The following is a 17,731-nucleotide window of genomic DNA, read 5'->3' as shown; positions in this document are numbered from 1 at the left end:
CGGACGGTCCGGGAATCAGTGTGTTTTTGCATGAGTAGAATGTGTCCTTTTATTTAAAATACATCTCTGGGTTGTTTGTAGGGCATAGGAATTTGTTCATTCCCCCCCCCCCCCAAAAAATATATAGTCTGGCCTCCCACAAGGTCTGAGGGACAGTGGACCGGCCCCCTGCTGAAAAAGTTTGATAACCCCTGTATGTTGTCCAATAAAAACATCTTTTAGATGGGACCAGTCTGTTAGGTAGGCCCCAACACCATCTAGTGTCCAAAAGCAGGAAATGTTCACAGTCAAGGAATACGATATACAACCACCCAGACCCCAATTCCAGTCCCTTTCTTGATGAGACCAACACAGGATATCATCAGACGCACAACTGTAGGAGCAGAGAAGAGAACAGCAGAGACTTCCTCAATGCACTACCTCAAAAAAGACTTCCACATCTATTACAAGGATAGGTAAAGGTAAAGGTACCCCTGCCCGTACGGGCCAGTCGTGTCCGACTCTAGGGTTGTGCGCCCATCTCACTTAAAAGGCCGGGGGCCAGCGCTGTCCGGAGACACTTCCGGGTCACGTGGCCAGCGTGACGAAGCTGCTCTGGCGAGCCGGCACCAGCGCAGCACACAGAAACGCCGTTTACCTTCCCGCTATAAAGCGGTACCTATTTATCTGCTTGCACTTAGGGATGCTTTCGAACTGCTAGGTGGGCAGGAGCTGGGACCAAAAGACAGGAGCTCACTCCCGCCGCGGGGATTCGAACTGCTGACCATACGATCGGCAAGCCCTAGGCGCTGAGGTTTTACCCACAGCGCCACCCGCGTCCCATTACAAGGATAATCAACTGCAATAATATTGATTGACATGAGTAAGAACAGTCTTAGCATCCTAAGGAAAAAGCAGTCCAAAATGCCATATTTACACATATCCAGAAACTAATAATGTTGCTCAAAGCCATGGAGGCTTAGTCATTCCTGATTCAAGGTTGCAAGGAGAGGGAAAGGAAACCTGTGAGGAAAAAGATAGTGCTTTTGTTGTTTTTCAAAGAGAAGAAGGAGAAAGAGGGATCGAGCTGGGAGAGAAAAATCAGTAAAAAAATTGCAGAGCGAGAAATGCAGAGACAAGTACAGCTGCTGTGACCAGGGCAAGATAGCAAATGAACTGGGCTGGATCCTTCTCAAAGCTGCATCATGTGATCCTGCCTGTCCTTAGTAGTTATGGAGACAACCTATGTCTAGATGTCTTCCTCTCACTGACCGGAGAATAATACACACCCAGGTGTGTAATTCTTTTCCTGGTATGGGAGAATGTCAGGGGACTGGGATGGCTGTGGGTCGTTTGGATCCCAGCTGTTTCTTGGTCCCCCCTGGGCATATCTGACCCAAACCCTGACCCAGAGACCCTGTGTCTCCTCTACAAGAGGTCTGGACGGTGGCAACATGAGAACGGGCCTTTTCTGCAGTGGCTCCACACTTGTGGAATGGTCGCCCCAGTGAGGCTCACCTAGCACCTTCATTGCATATCTTTAGGCACCAGGCAGAAACATTCCTCTTCTCCCCAGCTAATTAAGCCATCTGTGCCCTTTTAAACTGTGCAGTGCAGGGTACTGTTTTTGTTTGTTACTATGTTATGTGTGTTTGTGTTTTTATATTGCAAACCACCCTGTGATCCATTCTTATTATTTATAATTATATCTCCTTTGAGCTCTACCAACATCAGAGCACCAGCAGTGGCTAGGCCTGTGTATCAGAGGATTCAGCAGCAGCAAGGAGGAGGGAATCCAACTTAGGATTTTCCTCTCCAGAGCTGGACAGGGGTATCTGATATATCCTGTGGCCCCTGGGACACCCTCCCAAATCCTGTACCCCTACCAGAGAACTCAGTTTGTCTGGAAACCTCACATAAAAATTAGCTTGTCTGGATATACTGGAAAACACTGGTTTTTTCTGGTGATTTACAACAAATGCTTCCAAGTTCAGTCTAAGGAGACATTTTCTACCTTGCTTCTTTGGTTCGTCCATTTCTCCCAATAAGGTTTGTATCTCAAGTTCTTGGGGTCCACAAAGACCATCCCACAGCGTGATACCGTCGCAGGTGAAGCATACTGTAAGTCTCCAACCTAGGAAGGAAGCACATTTACGGGAAACTGGTTGGAGGAGTGGCCTCGTGCCTGGAGAACCTCCACCACAAAATGGAAGCTGGCACGCTGCATTCTGTTTCTGAAGTGAAGCACGTTTGGCCCTAATGAACTTGGATATAGGACTGCCTAGACCCACATGTAGCCCACTCTGCGCAATTCAGAAGAAAAGCTGAGTGTAAGAGTAAGAAAACAGTAAAATAAATAAATACGATAAAAATGGAGAAACACCACCACCTCCCAAGACCAAAATGGATGGATAACGGGTCCCTTGAGCTGTTATATTTAATGAAATGTCTGGCCATCAGTATCTGTTGTTTCAAAACTTCAGAAGTGACTTCCTTACCTCAAATAAAAGGGCACAATGGGCTTGGAGTCTGATTCGTTCCCCATTTGCCAAAGTCAACAACTTGTTATCATCCATCACAGAATTCATGTTTTCTACCCAGAGGGCATCCACATCTCCATCAAATAAAATGTACCTGTATACAAAGATTAAAGAAAGGCACTTATATAATGACTCATCCCCAAACACTTCTATTCTAATTCATTTTGATCTGTGTACTTTCACTGGATTGCAGGAAGGTTATTGGGAAAATGAGGGAAAATTACAGCAAAACAAATCTGAAACTATTAAGGACCCGCAAGTGTAATGTCTAACCCAGAGGTTTGCAATCCTTTTCCCCTACTAAATAATTCCAGCAATGGAACAATATCCTGTGAAGTCCAACTCCACCCCCCCCCCCCGGAAGCATTAAACAAAACAAAACAAAACAAAACAAAACAAAACATGAAAACAAATAATTTAACCAAAATTTCATAGAACCCCTGACGGAAAGCTCACTCAACCCAAAGATTCCACGGAGCCTTGGTTGAAAAGTACTGGATAGGAAAAATTATGTTTAAAGAGCTGATAATCTTACTGATGGTTGCTAGATTAAATTTAACAAAATACTGGAAAGTATACCAAAAAGCTGATCAATTGCTTTGATGGGGAAATGGGCACATAAAATGAAAACATTAAGAAAAGCAAAAGAGCCAGACAAATTTGGAGAAATATGGTATCATATTATTGCATTCACTTCTGACAAGGAAAACAATTTTATTCTACCTCAAACTCATGCTGATTTGTGAATAACTGATTTTGGCTGTGTGGGAAATTGCAGCCAAATATAGCTAGCAAGAATACGACTTGCATGAAGTGGTTAAGGTAATAGAATTGCATTCCTAGAGTCAGCTAGGCCATGCCCCTCACCTGGAAGGAAGTTAAGCTTCCTCCTTTGTTCATTCTCTTTCACCTTGTGAACTCACCAAGATAGGACGTGTCTGAGCTTGCTCTCTGCAAGTTGTTTGTGTGCTCAGAAATATGTTTCTGTATTTTGTAAACCCAAAATACAGAATACTACCTGCGTTTTTCTTGCAGCTGTATGGAATAATGCATGAATCATATCTTACGAGTTAAGTAAAGTATTCAAACTTATTAATGGTGTGGGAAGCAGTGTTAAGTGACTAGAACAGGATATTTAAAAGGTCTAACGGCCTATATTCCTCACACTTCAGGGTGATGCATGATTCTGTGTTTTAAAACTCTGCTGGGGGCTCTCACTTGCTGGAGAGTATGTTTAGCTCTGCTCTTTTGATATAGGTATCCAGCCAAGTACTTTATTAATGACCCCACAATGATCCCATGTTATCTCTTTTCCCCCAAAAGCTGATTGTATTGTCTGCATTTCTTTGAATATGATTCTCTTTAGTTTTCCCTTCTCTGTTGTTGTCCTGATGATAACATTACAATGTGCTCTTGGCCTTGCATTAATTCTCTTGTAATTTATCTATAATCTGTCATTTTTCTCTTATGTTTGTTTGGTTACAAAACTTAATGCAGTTTAAACACAAATACAAATATTGGTCTAACCCTTAAGAAATTACCTTCTCTCTTTTTTATCTGTGGGTTTATTGATTTCCCTAAAGATGTTGGACAAAACTCCATCAGTCCAGTCTCGTGTGGTGGGGTCTAGGATTCCGTAAAGCTCAATAACACTCATGGCTTTGGGGTTCAGCGTGTAAAGTTTGGTCACCAATGACAGCCTAAATGGACATCAGAGGTGCAGTTAAGAAGAAAAACACATTGCAGTAAAACTTGCCAAAGCAACTCCTGTATACAAACACTTCACAATTCATACCCAATAAAAACATGAGGTGCCCTGCTGAATCAGATCAAAGTAAATCAAAGCTCGATCCTGCTTTCCACAGTGGCTACCAGATATCCCTGGAAAGCTCATAAGCAGAGCTTAAATGCAGTAGCCCTCCTCACTGTTTTCCCTCAGCAACTGACACAATTGGTCAGTTCACGGAAGCCACACCTATTGCTCGATGGGGTTGCCAATTGCGTTGCTAGAATGCGCCACAACATCATCCAAGTGACTGACCTCAGCAAGTATTTCAATTTCAAATATCTTGATTGTTTCTACTTTCTGGTTGAGTATTTTTATTTATTTACTTGATTTAGGGAGGCAAAGCTGCCTTTCTCACCCCCTGGCTATGCCCATGAAAGTGGAGGAAGCGAGGAAGTGTATTCTCATCCTCTTGCTCTTTTGAACAGATAGCAACAAGTCTTACCAAGTTATCTACCTGTATTCATAATCTGTACTCACTTTGTCTGAGCCTGGCACAAGGTATTGATAACCACAGACTTGCCGCCTCCTGTCGGCCCAACCACCATTGTAGTATGACGAGTCAACATAGTTTCATACATTTGGACAACTTTATCCACCTGATAAAAAACCATTAAAAGGCCTCATAGAGCATACATCAGCTAAACTCACTATTAGCCTTTTTTCTAATAGTACTGTATAAATCAACAAAATTCCATTTTAGGAGAATTTAAGTCAAAAGATATAACCCAAATACCCCAGGTTGAAAGTAAAAGAAAGAAAAGAAAATTCCAAGTCATCATAATCTGAATAGATGATGGAAAGAAGTATCTTCCGCCCCCTAAAAGGATTATTATTGCTACTTATGGACTGGATGGAAGACCTTACTGCAGCAGAGCCAGGCTTTAAGGTTGCCTTTTATACAGGCTCCTCAAAATGTGGCCTGGCATTTATGATACTTTCCATTTTTCTGTGTTTCTTTTTCATACCTGAATTGGCAGGACAACGTAGCCTCCTTCAGCCAACACTTGCTCAACAGCATCATTAAAATTAGGGTAGCGTACTCGAGGGCAATCAAGTCCAGGAAACAGGTCAGAGATGAGGCCAAGAAAAAGAGGAACATCTTCAAAAACAAATTTTGGGAGATTCATGTCTCGCAGAGCTCTCATCAGGACCACATCCTAGGGTGATGGTGGTTGTAAAAAGCAGTTAACATGTTTAGTGAGCAAAATAGGTTTTCTTGAGCACCCTGCCCCCAATTTAGTAGCCCCCTCAAATAGCTGCTGCCTTTCACCACATAACAGTTAAAAGTTTGAGGTTGAAACAAAACAGAAGTACTTTTTTGGAGGGACAGAGGGCGGGTGAATATGGGGGGCTCCCTGGTCCTGAATGGGGTAACTGTGCCCCTGAAGGACCAGGTGCATAGCTTGGGAATCATTTTGAACTCACAGCTATCCATGGAGACACAGGTCAATTCTGTGTCCAGGGCAGCTGTCTACCAGCCTCATCTGATAGGCAGATTGAGACCCTACTTGCCTGGAGACTGTCTCGCCAGAGTGGTGCATGCTCTAGTTATCTCCCGCTTGGACTACTGCAATACACTCTACATGGGGCTACCTTTGAAGGTGACTCAGAAACTACAACTAATCCAGAATGCAGCAACTAGACGGGTGACTGGGAGTGGCCTCCAGGACCATATAAAACTAGTCCTAAAGGATCTACACTGGTTCCAGTATGTTTCCTAGCACAATTCAAAGTGTTGGTGCTGACCTTTAAGATCCTAAACGGCATTGGCCCTATATACCTGAAGGAAGATCTCCATCACCATTGTTCAGCCTGGACACTGAGATCCACCTCCAAGGGCTTTCTGGTGGTTCCCTCGCTTTGAGGAGTGAGGTTACAGGGAATCAGGCAGAGGGCCTTCCCAATAGTTGCACCTGCCCTGTGGAACGTACTTCTGTTTTGTCAGGATTCAACCTCAATCTGTTAGCCGCCACACATCCTCCAACCACCCTTACAAAGCCCTATACAGCTTAGGACCATCTCCCATGTGTATCATTCCCAGTCTTTCTGCCAAGTATTCACTCTGCAGCAATCTATCAGAGGGCATTCCTGATGTTTGCATGTTGAATGTTGAATGTCGAATGCCCTCCCTTCACACTAGCACTGACTTTGATGGCTTTTCAGTGCCAGTTTAAAACTATTTTATTCATTCCAGGCCTGTGGCTGAATTTGTGGGTTTGTGCCCTTGCCTGACTATCTGGGGTTTTTATTATTATCCTATTGCTATATTGTAGCACATATTTGTTTTTATGATAAATTATTGTTTTAATATGTATTATGATTTATTTGAAATTACACCTTGCTCTGGGATGGTATTTCACAAGGTGCATTAGAAATTGCCTAAATAAATAAAAGGCCAACAGCTTGTGGACAAGCACTTGCACCAGGCTACTTTTGCTGCCCCAGATGCATAATATCCACAGCCAGCGCAGAGGAGACCGAGGAAATGAACACAGGAGATTGGTATTGAGTTGAATTAGGCCACAACTTTATTGATTACAGGTAAGAGTAGGTTTGGCTATGCGCATGTATCTGACATCAGGCAGCCCACATGCTGACTGATAGGAACCCAGGGGGTCAGCCCTGTGCTGGGGAGTCACCCCCGACATTTATTGGGTGCCACAATCCCGCACAGGCCCGCCATTGGGAGAGGTGCTTTGGCCCATCAGTCCCTGTGTGGACTCCTGGCAGAGTCAACCTCCTGGACCCCCTTAATGGAGTGCCCATGTGGCTAAAGATCCAGTCCAATACCCACCTGCCCATGCCCCAATTGGCTTGCAGGCAAGGCCCACCTCTAGCAGCTATGGTGGCTCATTTAACAGAAGTAATACATTTTGCATTACCTGTGGAAATTTATACTTGATTCTGACCAAACTAAGCTTACTAGAGCAAAATAAACACCAGGATTATCCCCCCAAAATATATATATCATCGAAAAATATAATATTGGGACACAGCTTGGGTGGGCACACACCATTTTCTCTATATTGTTCACATAGTACATTTGTTACTGTGACTGAAACGTCTTGCACTCAATTATATGTAACACAGGCCCAGATGAGACAGTTTATTTATGATTTTTTTCTTTAGCGACAGTGACATGAGACATACAGTGGGAGGGGTGTTTCTCTCTCTGAAACATGAAGTACACTCTGAGTATTTACTTTTCTTTCATGTTTGATGCTGTTAAATCGAATAAAGAGTGTCAGGGAACTGCCATCAGTGCCGGAGGGAGAGAGCAAAATCCAGAGGGATTCCAGAGAGCGTCCCGGGATTGGGAGAAGCAGCCCATCTTCTGGGGAAGAGAATCAGCGTAGCACCAGTGGAGAAGGGGGGCAGATGGGGGAAGCAGCGAGGCGGTCCCATGACTCCTTGCCGGGGACCAGCGGGGAGAGTAGGGGTCCTCCGCTGCCTACGCCCTCCTTGCGCAGAAGGCTTTTGCGCAGAGAGAGTAGGAGGAGACTAGGCGTCAAAGAGCTTCTTTGCTGGAAGAAGTTTAAGAAACGCCCACTGACGGATTCTGCTAGCGATTGAGACAGCCACGGGTGAGTGGCTGTCTGGACAGAAAAGGTTCACTTAGGCAACCCAGCCAGGTGTTTGCACCGGCTTACGCACGAGCAAGCCCTAGAACCATTACAAAGAAGGATGAAGGTTTTATGGTCATATTTGCAGGGGCTGGACAAGATGACATTTGGGGGTCCCTTCCACCTCTACAATTCTATGGTTTTATGATATAGTTGCTAGAGGGCCGTAAAAATTTGTGTCCTGGGCTTTTTAGATTCGTCTACCTATGTACTATCGGGAACCAAAATGGCACATTGGTTGCCAGATGTGAATTTTTTTCAGCTCTCCCACCCCACTAATAGGGAGCCCATAGTCATGGGGTCATGTGAATGAGCCCCCAGATTCTCTATTTTCCAGGATGCCAGGATAATGGATTAGGATATGCTTACCTCATTTAGATCCGGTGAGCCTCTCTTCAATTCCCCTGCCATCACCAGTACTGACTTCAGAGCCCGAAGCCCAAAATCATAGTGATGCTGTTTTGAAAGTTGTTCCCTTGCTAGTTTGTAGAGCACTGTCATCTTCTTGGCCAGGGTCTTGCAGACAAAATGCAGCATGAACATATAAATGTTGGGTTTTTTAAATAAAAAAAGCCCTGAAGCTCCCCATGTGCACTTGAACATAGCTACATGAGTCACATGTGTGAATGAACCACTATAGGTTCAACACCTTAAGTGAAACTTGCAATATATATATATATATATATATATATATATATATATATATATTATTCCCAGTTTTGACAAGCCCTCAAAGTGGCTAACATTCACAAAACACTACAGATATGTAATAAGCATTATGAATGAACCAGCTCTTTGTGAAGGCACTGACCTACCTTTGCCAAAAGAAAACCTTCAGAAAACAGCATGATTTCACAGATTTGTTGGAGATCTGGCACAATTACTACTACAGGTCTGAAAAGAGCCTTAACAGATTCAGGGAGCTCAGTACGGCCTGCGTAGCCAGGATTCATGGTGATGAAAATACCCATTCGCGGATCCAGAGAAATTTCTTGCCCTTCAAACTGAAACATAAGCCTAAGTGAATTTCAGACAGATATGTAAGAGAAAGAAATGGACCCACTAAAGGATCATCATTTCCCAAACTTACATGCATGTACATATTAGTGCACCTGAAAACTAATCCAGCCCTTTATGCACAAACTCATCTTCCCTGCCTCCTCTTTACCTGAAATGTTTTCAGCTGGTTCATCAGAGCATTTCTGATGGTTTGAATCTGTGAAGAGATGACTGAAAGCACGGAGGCATCAATCCGATTAAATTCATCGAAGCAACCCCACGCACCACATTGGGCAAGACCGGAGAAAATCTTACCCACTGCCTAGAATACAAAAGATGAAGAAGCATTAAAACTGAATGGCAGCCACTGGTCATGAAAGTCCCTTCTGGTTCAGAGTGAATAAGGCATCCAGACTTAAGATTTCTCTTACTGCTACCCAGGAGAACCACAGTCACATGACAGATATTTGAGGTCTTAGGCACCCTGAGGAAGTTCCACCCCAGTTCCATCCCATGGCTGAAGCTTCACCTCCAGGCTTCCTTCAGTGCTACCTGCAGAGTGTAGCCATGGGAAGCATGCCCCTGCACGCTTACTCTGAAGTAAGCCCCACTGTTGCATGGGACGGTGCTCCCTCCCTCCCTCCCTCCCTCCCTCCTGAGCCCAGCGAGCTCCAGGCAGGTGTGCATGCCTCCAGCCCCAGGCGGGGAAGTTGCAAGAGGGCAGAGGCACAAGCAGCTAATTTAAACTGAATTACCAATTAAGTGCAAGTTTAATAAATAAAAGGACAAAGAACGGCTTGTCCTGGAGCCTGAGGGATGCAGATCCACTATGTGGTAGCTGAAGGCTGGGTTTGTGCTGCTGGGAAGGAGTTTGTTTATAGGAGCCCCACACATGGTAAACGGAAGAAGGGGGAAAACATCTCTCAACTCTTTCAAGCCACCCACAAACACTGTCCCAAAGCAGCCGCCACCGCCATGATGGCTTTTGGAGAGGGACTCACCCAGACAAGCAAGGACACAGAGCACACTTTGCCCTTGAGTGGCTGGAGATGTAAAATGGTTGCTTTGCAGCCACTACGCTCAAAGCACCGGTAGCCTAAGCTGGGGAGGACTCTCTTCTCACTGTGGGCGCTTGGTAGCCACACTGGGGGGACTTCCCTCTCCCACCCCAAGGATGTTGCCGGTTTTATTTTTCACTGTGGACTCTGTAGACTCTTAGAGTTCATAGAAATATTAAAGTGACCCTAGAGATATAAAAGGGTAGTCAAGTGATCCTAGAGACAGAAAGTGTAGAGTCAAAAGCAATTCAGGACATCCAGGGTGAAGTTAGAAATCCATGATTGCTCATGTGTTTCTGTGATTGTCCCAGCCAAATCATGGCAGTTGGAGGGAATGGAAGTGGTTTTCTGTCATTAAAAAGAGAGCAGTACAGGAATGCAGAGGTGGGATTCCTACCTTGAAATCCATGCCTTCTCCACAATTAGTTACTACACAAAGCAAGCCCAACGCTTTGGCAAGATCTTTAGTTGTTTCAGTCTTCCCAGTTCCTGCTGGACCTGCAGGTGCTCCACCCAAATACATGGACAAGGCCTTTGGAGTAAAAGTCACAGAAAAGTGAGGCAAAGAAGGAGACAATCTACTTTGCCATTGCAATGAGTGCTAGATTCTCCAGTCTCTACTAATGAATGACTGGAGAAAGACAATAGTCTTTAAGAGAACTGAAAACGAGTTAAAAGATTTGCACTCTTTATGGTGTGCATTGTTGTTGTTGTTGTTGTTTAGTCGTTTAGTCGTGTCCGACTCTTCGTGACCCCATGGACCAGAGCACGCCAGGCACTTCTGTCCTCCACTGCCTCCCGCAGTTTGATCAAACTCATGCTGGTAGCTTCAAGAACACCATCCAACCATCTCATTCTCTGTCGTCCCCTTCTCCTTGTGCCCTCCATCTTTCCCAACATCATGGTGTGCATGCATAGTTATTTTCCCCTGCAGCACCCTCAATCAAACAGGTTTGGAAGATTTTGAAAATAACACAAAAAACTGCAGAACCAGTTTATCAGAAGTGAAAGTGAGATGAGTGTACACACAATGAGCAACCAACTCCTGTTTCAAATTGCTTTCAGTAGGACTCCTGTTGGCCAACATCAACAGGGTCCTCAGGCCGGTCCCCACACCGCCAACAAGGCCACCACCACTGCAAGCGGGGGGGGGGGAGCCAGCAGCACCCAAGGTGAAAGTCACAAGGGCTGTGCAGAGCCCCCAACCCCCTTCCCCAACAATCTCAGCCCCACCAGGACTGGAATGACCTGGCAGCAATCCAGCAAAGCTCAGAGGTCTGGAAGTCTCCGCAGCTGAGCAGACAGAACAGCAGAGCTGCCCCCCCAGCCTAGCACTCACCAGCCTCCGTCGCCACAGCCACCCCTGCTGCAGCCAGAGAGAGGAGAGGAGACTGGGAAAGCCAGGGAGGCCACATAGAAGCTCCCCTATTACTAATCCCATATTCTGAGCTTGAATCATTAGCTAAGGGACCAGAATCCTGCATCAATGACACTTCCATCCATGCATGAATAGATCCTTTGTTCAAAGCCAAGACACTAACTGAAGGAAAGTTGTATACCGTATAGGCAGAATATTCTTATTCTTATTATATACTTATTATTTATACCCTGTCTTTTTCCCTGACAGGACTCAAGGTGGCTTACAGCTAAAATGAAGAACTGTTAAAAACATAGAAAAAACAATAATTAAAAAACACATTGAAAGAATTAAAACTTTCTCTCTCATCTATTAAAACCATACACATAATTACAATAAAAACAGCATGGCTTTGAATATACATTCCAAACTTACCTTCCATTGTTTTCAACAGCACTTAAGAACCTAAGCTAAATGAAAAGCCCCTTTATTGGTTTACCTGTGTGAGTGTTAGATATATCCGATCTGTGAGTGGTGTGATGACCAGTCTCCCATTTAAGCCCATATATTCATAGCCATAAGAAAAGGCACCAGTGCATTGGCGCACATTGAGTTCATCTGGTTCTCGGTCCCAATAAAAACGCAGCTGACTTTCCCACTCAAATTCACGAGCTTCCATGATGCTAGAGAGAGAGGGAGACAGAGGTTCCAGGCTTCTATGAAACATACAACATCAAAAGTCAAAAGAGGTCAGCAAATGTATCAAGATAAGTTAGAAAAGCAGACAGGATGGAGGAGGAAAATGGGAAATTGAAGCACAGAAGGGACAGCAAGAATGGTTTCATTACTTTTATTAAACAGAGCAATCTTACTAATCTGGACCCTGCAATTACCTGTCTCTTACAAATATATCAACTATATCCCGTGCATGGACATCAATTATGAGAACGGTATTGTATTTTTTCCTGTCATTTTTGCTTAGTGGTTTGGTGATTCGGGTTACTAGCGAGTCAATTTGGTAATGCATTTTCTTGGCGTAGTTTTTCATTGCCTGTTTTTCTCCCTTCTTCACTTTTCGGAAGACGTCTTCTACTTCCCAGGTCCACCACACCTGATTGGCAGCCAGCACCATCATACCTTGGTACATCAGCATCCAGTCAACTCTAAGGAAAAAGCAGAATCACTTTGCCAGGTGACCAGCGGTAATCAAGTAAAACAAAGATAAAAAGTATGTATCTCAACAAATCATTATAATATTGAAAAGAAGGGTGACTGTACAGCATTCTGGATGTAGCAGGAGAGCTGAGATGGCAAGGCACTATCCATTAGCCTGGCTAGGCTGCCTTCTAGCTCACCTTTCAGAAATGCCTCAAATAGTAGAGATGGTGCCTGACTTAAGAACATGGATAACACATCACTTATTGGATACAAAAACTGAATCACAGGGCTTCTGGATCGACCCGAGACATCCATGTTGAAGAAGAAGAAGAAGAGTTTGGATTTGATATCCCGCCTTTCACTCCCCTTCAGGAGTCTCAAAGCGGCTAACATTCTCCTTTCCCTTCCTCCCCCACAACAAACACTCTGTGAGGTGAGTGGGGCTGAGAGACTTCAAAGAAGTGTGACTGGCCCAAGGTCACCCAGCAGCTGCATGTGGAAGAGCGGAGACGCGAACCCGGTTCCCCAGATTAGGAGACTACCGCTCTTAACCACTACACCACACTGGCTCTCGAGGGTTGTGTTCTCTAATTTGACAAAGGTACATCACTTAATCTATATTGGCTATCCTCCCTCTAGTTGCACTTTCAGTTTTCAGCTCAATTAGTAGGATCGCTAACCAAGAGAAATAAAACACCAAGAAAGCAGGGATACAAAGGGGAAGCATACCCAGCATAGAGATGTATACCCAAACCTGAAGCTGTATGTGTGGTGACAGCCCATTCCAATATTAGGATATAATTGTGAATGTCCCATTATGCCAACCCATTCACAGTAGGTGAGCCAATGCTCCTTTCTCAGGTTGGTATGTGAAACATCTACACTGAGGGATTTGCAAAAACTACATCATATGCTACAGTGAGTATTACAATGTGGAGGGCACATAGGTGGGTAGAATAATGTTCTGTAGGACTCTTCTGTGAAAACCACCACTGAAATATAGAGTTCTAGTTTGTAATGTCTAGTGGACATGTTTGCTGACAACCACAAATGTCAGTAACTAATGCTGGTACTGCCAGAAAAGGTTGCTGAGCTTAAATGTGCAGTACTGTAATGCAAAGAAAGAAGCATAAGGAAATGTTGAGTCTCATCGGCAAGGATTATACGGGCCCTGATCAGTCAGGCTATGGTGGTTACATCCCTAGGGATGTGGAATGCAATGGCACAAACGTTAGATCTGTGTGCAAAGCAACATAGCCCTTATGGCAGATGCACAGGTTCCTGTTGATCAAAAGTGCACTGATCTCTGATATGCATCATGCTGTGATTACAGCAATCAGGAAGAGCAAGGACAACCAGAACCAGAAGGCAGCAGTTCCCAGCCAAGATGGACAAAGATTCTGGATTGTAAAAGCCTAGCATGTTGGTGCAAATGAGATAACAATTTTTATACCAGAATATTATCTTACATGGATAGAGAATCCCATGTTCATGATTGAGCAGCACAATACTAAATTAAATTGTTAAATTATGTATACAATATGACATTGTGCAGACTGAACAGCCCATCCTAGCCCTTGAGGTTGCCACAACTTTCACTGCAGAAGGCATTGTCCAGACATTTTGGTTTACAGCTCCCATCACCCATGATCCCTGGCTATGATGAGAATTACAATCCAAAAACATCATGAGGGTGCCAGGTGGAGGAAGCCTAGCATAAAGAGATGCCATGGAAATACTATCTTACACAACACTGTTGCTGTTGTTGTTGTTAATTTATTTATACCCTGCCTTCTTTTCTGACAAGACTCATTCAGCTCACCCTGCTGCCAACCAAATGTGTTGCATTAGATTACCTCACCTGCTTCTGTCCTCACAGTACCGAAAAATGGCTTCTTTAGTAAGAAGTCTGTTGGTCCTCCTCATTTCAACAAGTACAGCAGTCATCCAGTTCTCCACTCTACCTTCAGCTGGGATAGCCTTTCGAAACTCCATCACTTCGCCTTCAGCAGAAATCATAGCAGTAGCTATCTTCATGCCACTGTCATCTTCATGAAACCTCAGAGCGGCTACATTGTCATACATCTGAAACATACCAGGAAGGAGATAACACTGAAGCAATGACACTACTCACATAGGAGAATGGCATCACCAGTCTGAAATTCAGGTATATTCTCCTGATTAAAGATTTGCTTCCGATTCAAAGATGATTCAAGGCCTTATCCCTGGTTAGTAGATGCAAGTTTATGGCCCTAGAAATACCCATTAACAAAGTATAGAACTCCCAAATTTACAGAAATACATAAGCCATATTTTAGTAAATAAATATTAGGAACTGGAAGTTGAATTTTACATGTAATTCCACTCTGATATTCAGGGCAGGAGGCCAGGCAGGAAAAGGGTTGATCCATCCTCTGGTGGAAAACAAGAACAGCAAGTTTGATTCATTCTGAGGATGCCCTCAATGTGCCAGGAGTTTCCTTACTAGAACAAGAAGATGGGTTAGCCTTTCCTGCCTGATCCTTTGCCCTGTGACCAAGAATAATACTGACAGTTATTAAGTCATCAGATATCTAACCATTTTGGAAATGTGAAATATACCTGTGATCTAGTTCTGTGTCTGGACAAAATATACAGTTAGTTAAAACTCTCTTAAATAAACTAAAGGAAAGCTCAAACCAAATTCCCATCTAGTTGTGCATCCAGGTACCTACAGTGGCCAAGGTTATAATTTAATAATAATCAGAAGTCCACCAGCAGAACATGAAGGCAACAACCCTCTCCTCCCTTTGCTCCCCAGAAACTCGCACTGAATAGCAAATTGCCTCTGAACATGGTGGTTCTGTCAGCTGTTACAGCTAACAACAATTGATAGGTTTATCCTCCATATATTAGTCTAATCCCATTTTGAAGCAACCTAGCCAGTGGCCACCACTGCAACTTATGGCAAGGAACTCCATAGATTAACAATATATCATGTGAAAAAGCATTTTCTATAAACATCAGAATCTTTGTCAGAAGCAGGACAGGCCTGGAAATTCTGGATAATTTTCCTGTTCCCTTGGATACCAGTGGGAAGCACCCATATTGCCCCCGCCTTCTGCCTCATAATCCAACTGTATACACCACTTGCTGCAACAGAAAGGGAGAATGTGAAAGGGCCCTTTAATGGTTTCTAGGATCAGCCCATTATCCACCTTGATCATGTGCTCCTGAACACACAGTGGGTCACTGCTGCCCAGAATGCTAAGCAGTTCGTCATCTGATATGAAGAAGAATCTGGGGAAAGCATTTCTCTTGGAATCCAAGTAATCATTCAAGCTCTTCTGACACTTCTCCAGGCCGTCACTTATATTCTGTAGGTCTGAAAGACGATTTGGAGCTTCACAACATCTCTTTATTACTGGGTCTTTGACCGTTTCTGACATTATCTGCAGGTAAGAATAAATAAAGAAGATGAGAAGCTACTGACAGCTAACACCATGGATTACAGGTGTGTTTGTGCAAATAAGATGCATTCAAACCGTGTATACAGTCAATATGCTGTACTCCAATGCTCCCATTAACCCACAAGTCAGATACTTGCCCTTTTAAATATCCTGTCAATGTTGTCAAATTTTTTAGCTTCCTCTGGCAGTTGAGATCGTATATCTCCACCAATAAATATACTCTCCAGATACATCCATTTTCGCTGAACTATCATCCAGACCTAGGGAAGTCAAATATTGCTTTTTAAAAAAAGGGGAAATCTCTGTTCACTTGCCTGTGAGTTGGACAGCAGTTGTGGCACAGCAGGGCCCACCACCACCCTCCTCTTCCCTGTGCTAGGCCCCCATGGCTCTTGGGAGACACAGCTGCCTCTCCCATCAGCTGAGGGGATTTCTAATTTGCCTGCCTCAATTTGGCCAATCACAAGCAGGCCAGTGGGGGCTGCTTCGGGGGGGAGGGGGGGCGCAGAGCTGGGCATATAAAGTGGCCAATTGCCTTGCCCGGCACTGCAGTCACCTTCCAGATGTCCCTCCCTCCCTCCCTTGTTTTGGTATTTGCTTGACCTTGCTATGGATCACTTCAGTTGCCATATTGGGGGCCAGAGAGGAATTTTGCCCTTAGGCTAATTGAGCCTATCTGGGGTTTTTTGCTTTCCTCATAGCAAGCATCACAATTTTGGCAGTTATGGCATTGGATATGATCCTTTCTCCGTGCCAGAGGGGGAAACGTAGGCAGCATCCCTACCATTCCATGGCAGCGGGATATCACATTAAAAGGATTCTGAGGGAGGTACTTCTGTCTTTCTGCCACAGCAATCCCCAGTGTGGCAAACTTGCCAGGTCTTTGATGTATGTCATAGGACATCCTTTATCAGGTTTGGCCACCACCCCCAGATTTCTCCAGCAGGTGGGCTAGACGTAGCAGATGTGCCCAATGCTGTGCCAAACACATTTGTAATCAATACAGTTGTGGCCTAATTTGAACCTCAAATGCTTGTCCGAGTCCTTCTGTATTTGTTACTTAAGATAAAGGGGCAGTGGGTTTCATTGCCCAGGCACAAGATAACAGGTAAATAAAAGAGACTACAAAACCACTCATGAAGAAGACTCTGTTTTACTTCCCTACCTCAATCACTTCACCAATCAAGGAGAGAGTTTTTTCCCAGCTGTGAACCAGAGACAGGAAAGGTCCTACAAATCTGCTCCCCGAAATACTCTGGAGGTTGACTGCATTGTCATCCAGGATCTGAATTATGTCATCTACAGCTCCCAAAATGAAGCCCCGTTCCTGAGTGCCTTTGAAGTACCTTTGCACAGTAAATTTCATGTGCTCCCAGGTTTCTACTATTTCCTTTACACCCTATGAGAAGACAAAAAAATAAATTCAAAGTTTCTAATTGTTTGCTGTAGATATTGCTGTAAGAGCCCTAAAAAAAGAGGAATAGCAAAGGGGAACTTTACCTTCTCAATGCCAAGTTCCTTCACAGCAGAACTAACTATCTCATTGATAACATCAATGTGTTTGTGCAGCTCCATGGCAAACATATTCTCCAGAGTGAATGTTTCTGTTGCCATATCGAAAAATGTATTTGTTCGACGCATCAATTCTTTCCAGTGCCTGAAAAGTGTTAACAGATCAACAGTAAGGTGCTTTGGTTCAAGATATGTTGCTTTAGGAGAAAACTGCACATTACACCCTGGGGAACACCTGGTCCCATACCCATACTTGTGTACATTTGG

At 44.1% G+C, this 17,731-nt stretch overlaps 1 protein-coding gene across 2 annotated transcripts in view; it reads right to left on the bottom strand.

The window, feature by feature from the left end:
- The window catches only part of DNAH10 (dynein axonemal heavy chain 10), a 117,984-nt gene that overhangs the window by 50,657 nt on the left and 49,596 nt on the right, over positions 1 to 17,731 (bottom strand). For both annotated transcript variants that reach the window (XM_080985597.1, XM_080985598.1), the window contains 16 exons: positions 17,453 to 17,609; positions 17,118 to 17,351; positions 16,090 to 16,212; positions 15,701 to 15,934; positions 14,365 to 14,588; positions 12,239 to 12,508; positions 11,845 to 12,028; positions 10,386 to 10,520; positions 9,100 to 9,252; positions 8,747 to 8,935; positions 8,301 to 8,447; positions 5,274 to 5,465; positions 4,786 to 4,904; positions 4,061 to 4,219; positions 2,478 to 2,613; positions 1,994 to 2,113 (listed from right to left, as the gene is read on the bottom strand). In XM_080985597.1, the coding sequence (XP_080841723.1) occupies positions 1,994 to 2,113; positions 2,478 to 2,613; positions 4,061 to 4,219; positions 4,786 to 4,904; positions 5,274 to 5,465; positions 8,301 to 8,447; positions 8,747 to 8,935; positions 9,100 to 9,252; positions 10,386 to 10,520; positions 11,845 to 12,028; positions 12,239 to 12,508; positions 14,365 to 14,588; positions 15,701 to 15,934; positions 16,090 to 16,212; positions 17,118 to 17,351; positions 17,453 to 17,609 (2,776 nt within the window). The remainder of the gene's footprint in view (positions 1 to 1,993; positions 2,114 to 2,477; positions 2,614 to 4,060; positions 4,220 to 4,785; positions 4,905 to 5,273; positions 5,466 to 8,300; positions 8,448 to 8,746; positions 8,936 to 9,099; positions 9,253 to 10,385; positions 10,521 to 11,844; positions 12,029 to 12,238; positions 12,509 to 14,364; positions 14,589 to 15,700; positions 15,935 to 16,089; positions 16,213 to 17,117; positions 17,352 to 17,452; positions 17,610 to 17,731) is intronic.

This window comes from Podarcis pityusensis, assembly GCF_964106645.2.
Source record: "Podarcis pityusensis genome assembly, chromosome: 16".
Lineage (NCBI taxonomy): Eukaryota > Metazoa > Chordata > Lepidosauria > Squamata > Lacertidae > Podarcis > Podarcis pityusensis.
The sequence above is the reverse complement of the archived record's forward strand: the minus strand, read 5'-3'. Positions and strand labels throughout refer to the sequence as shown.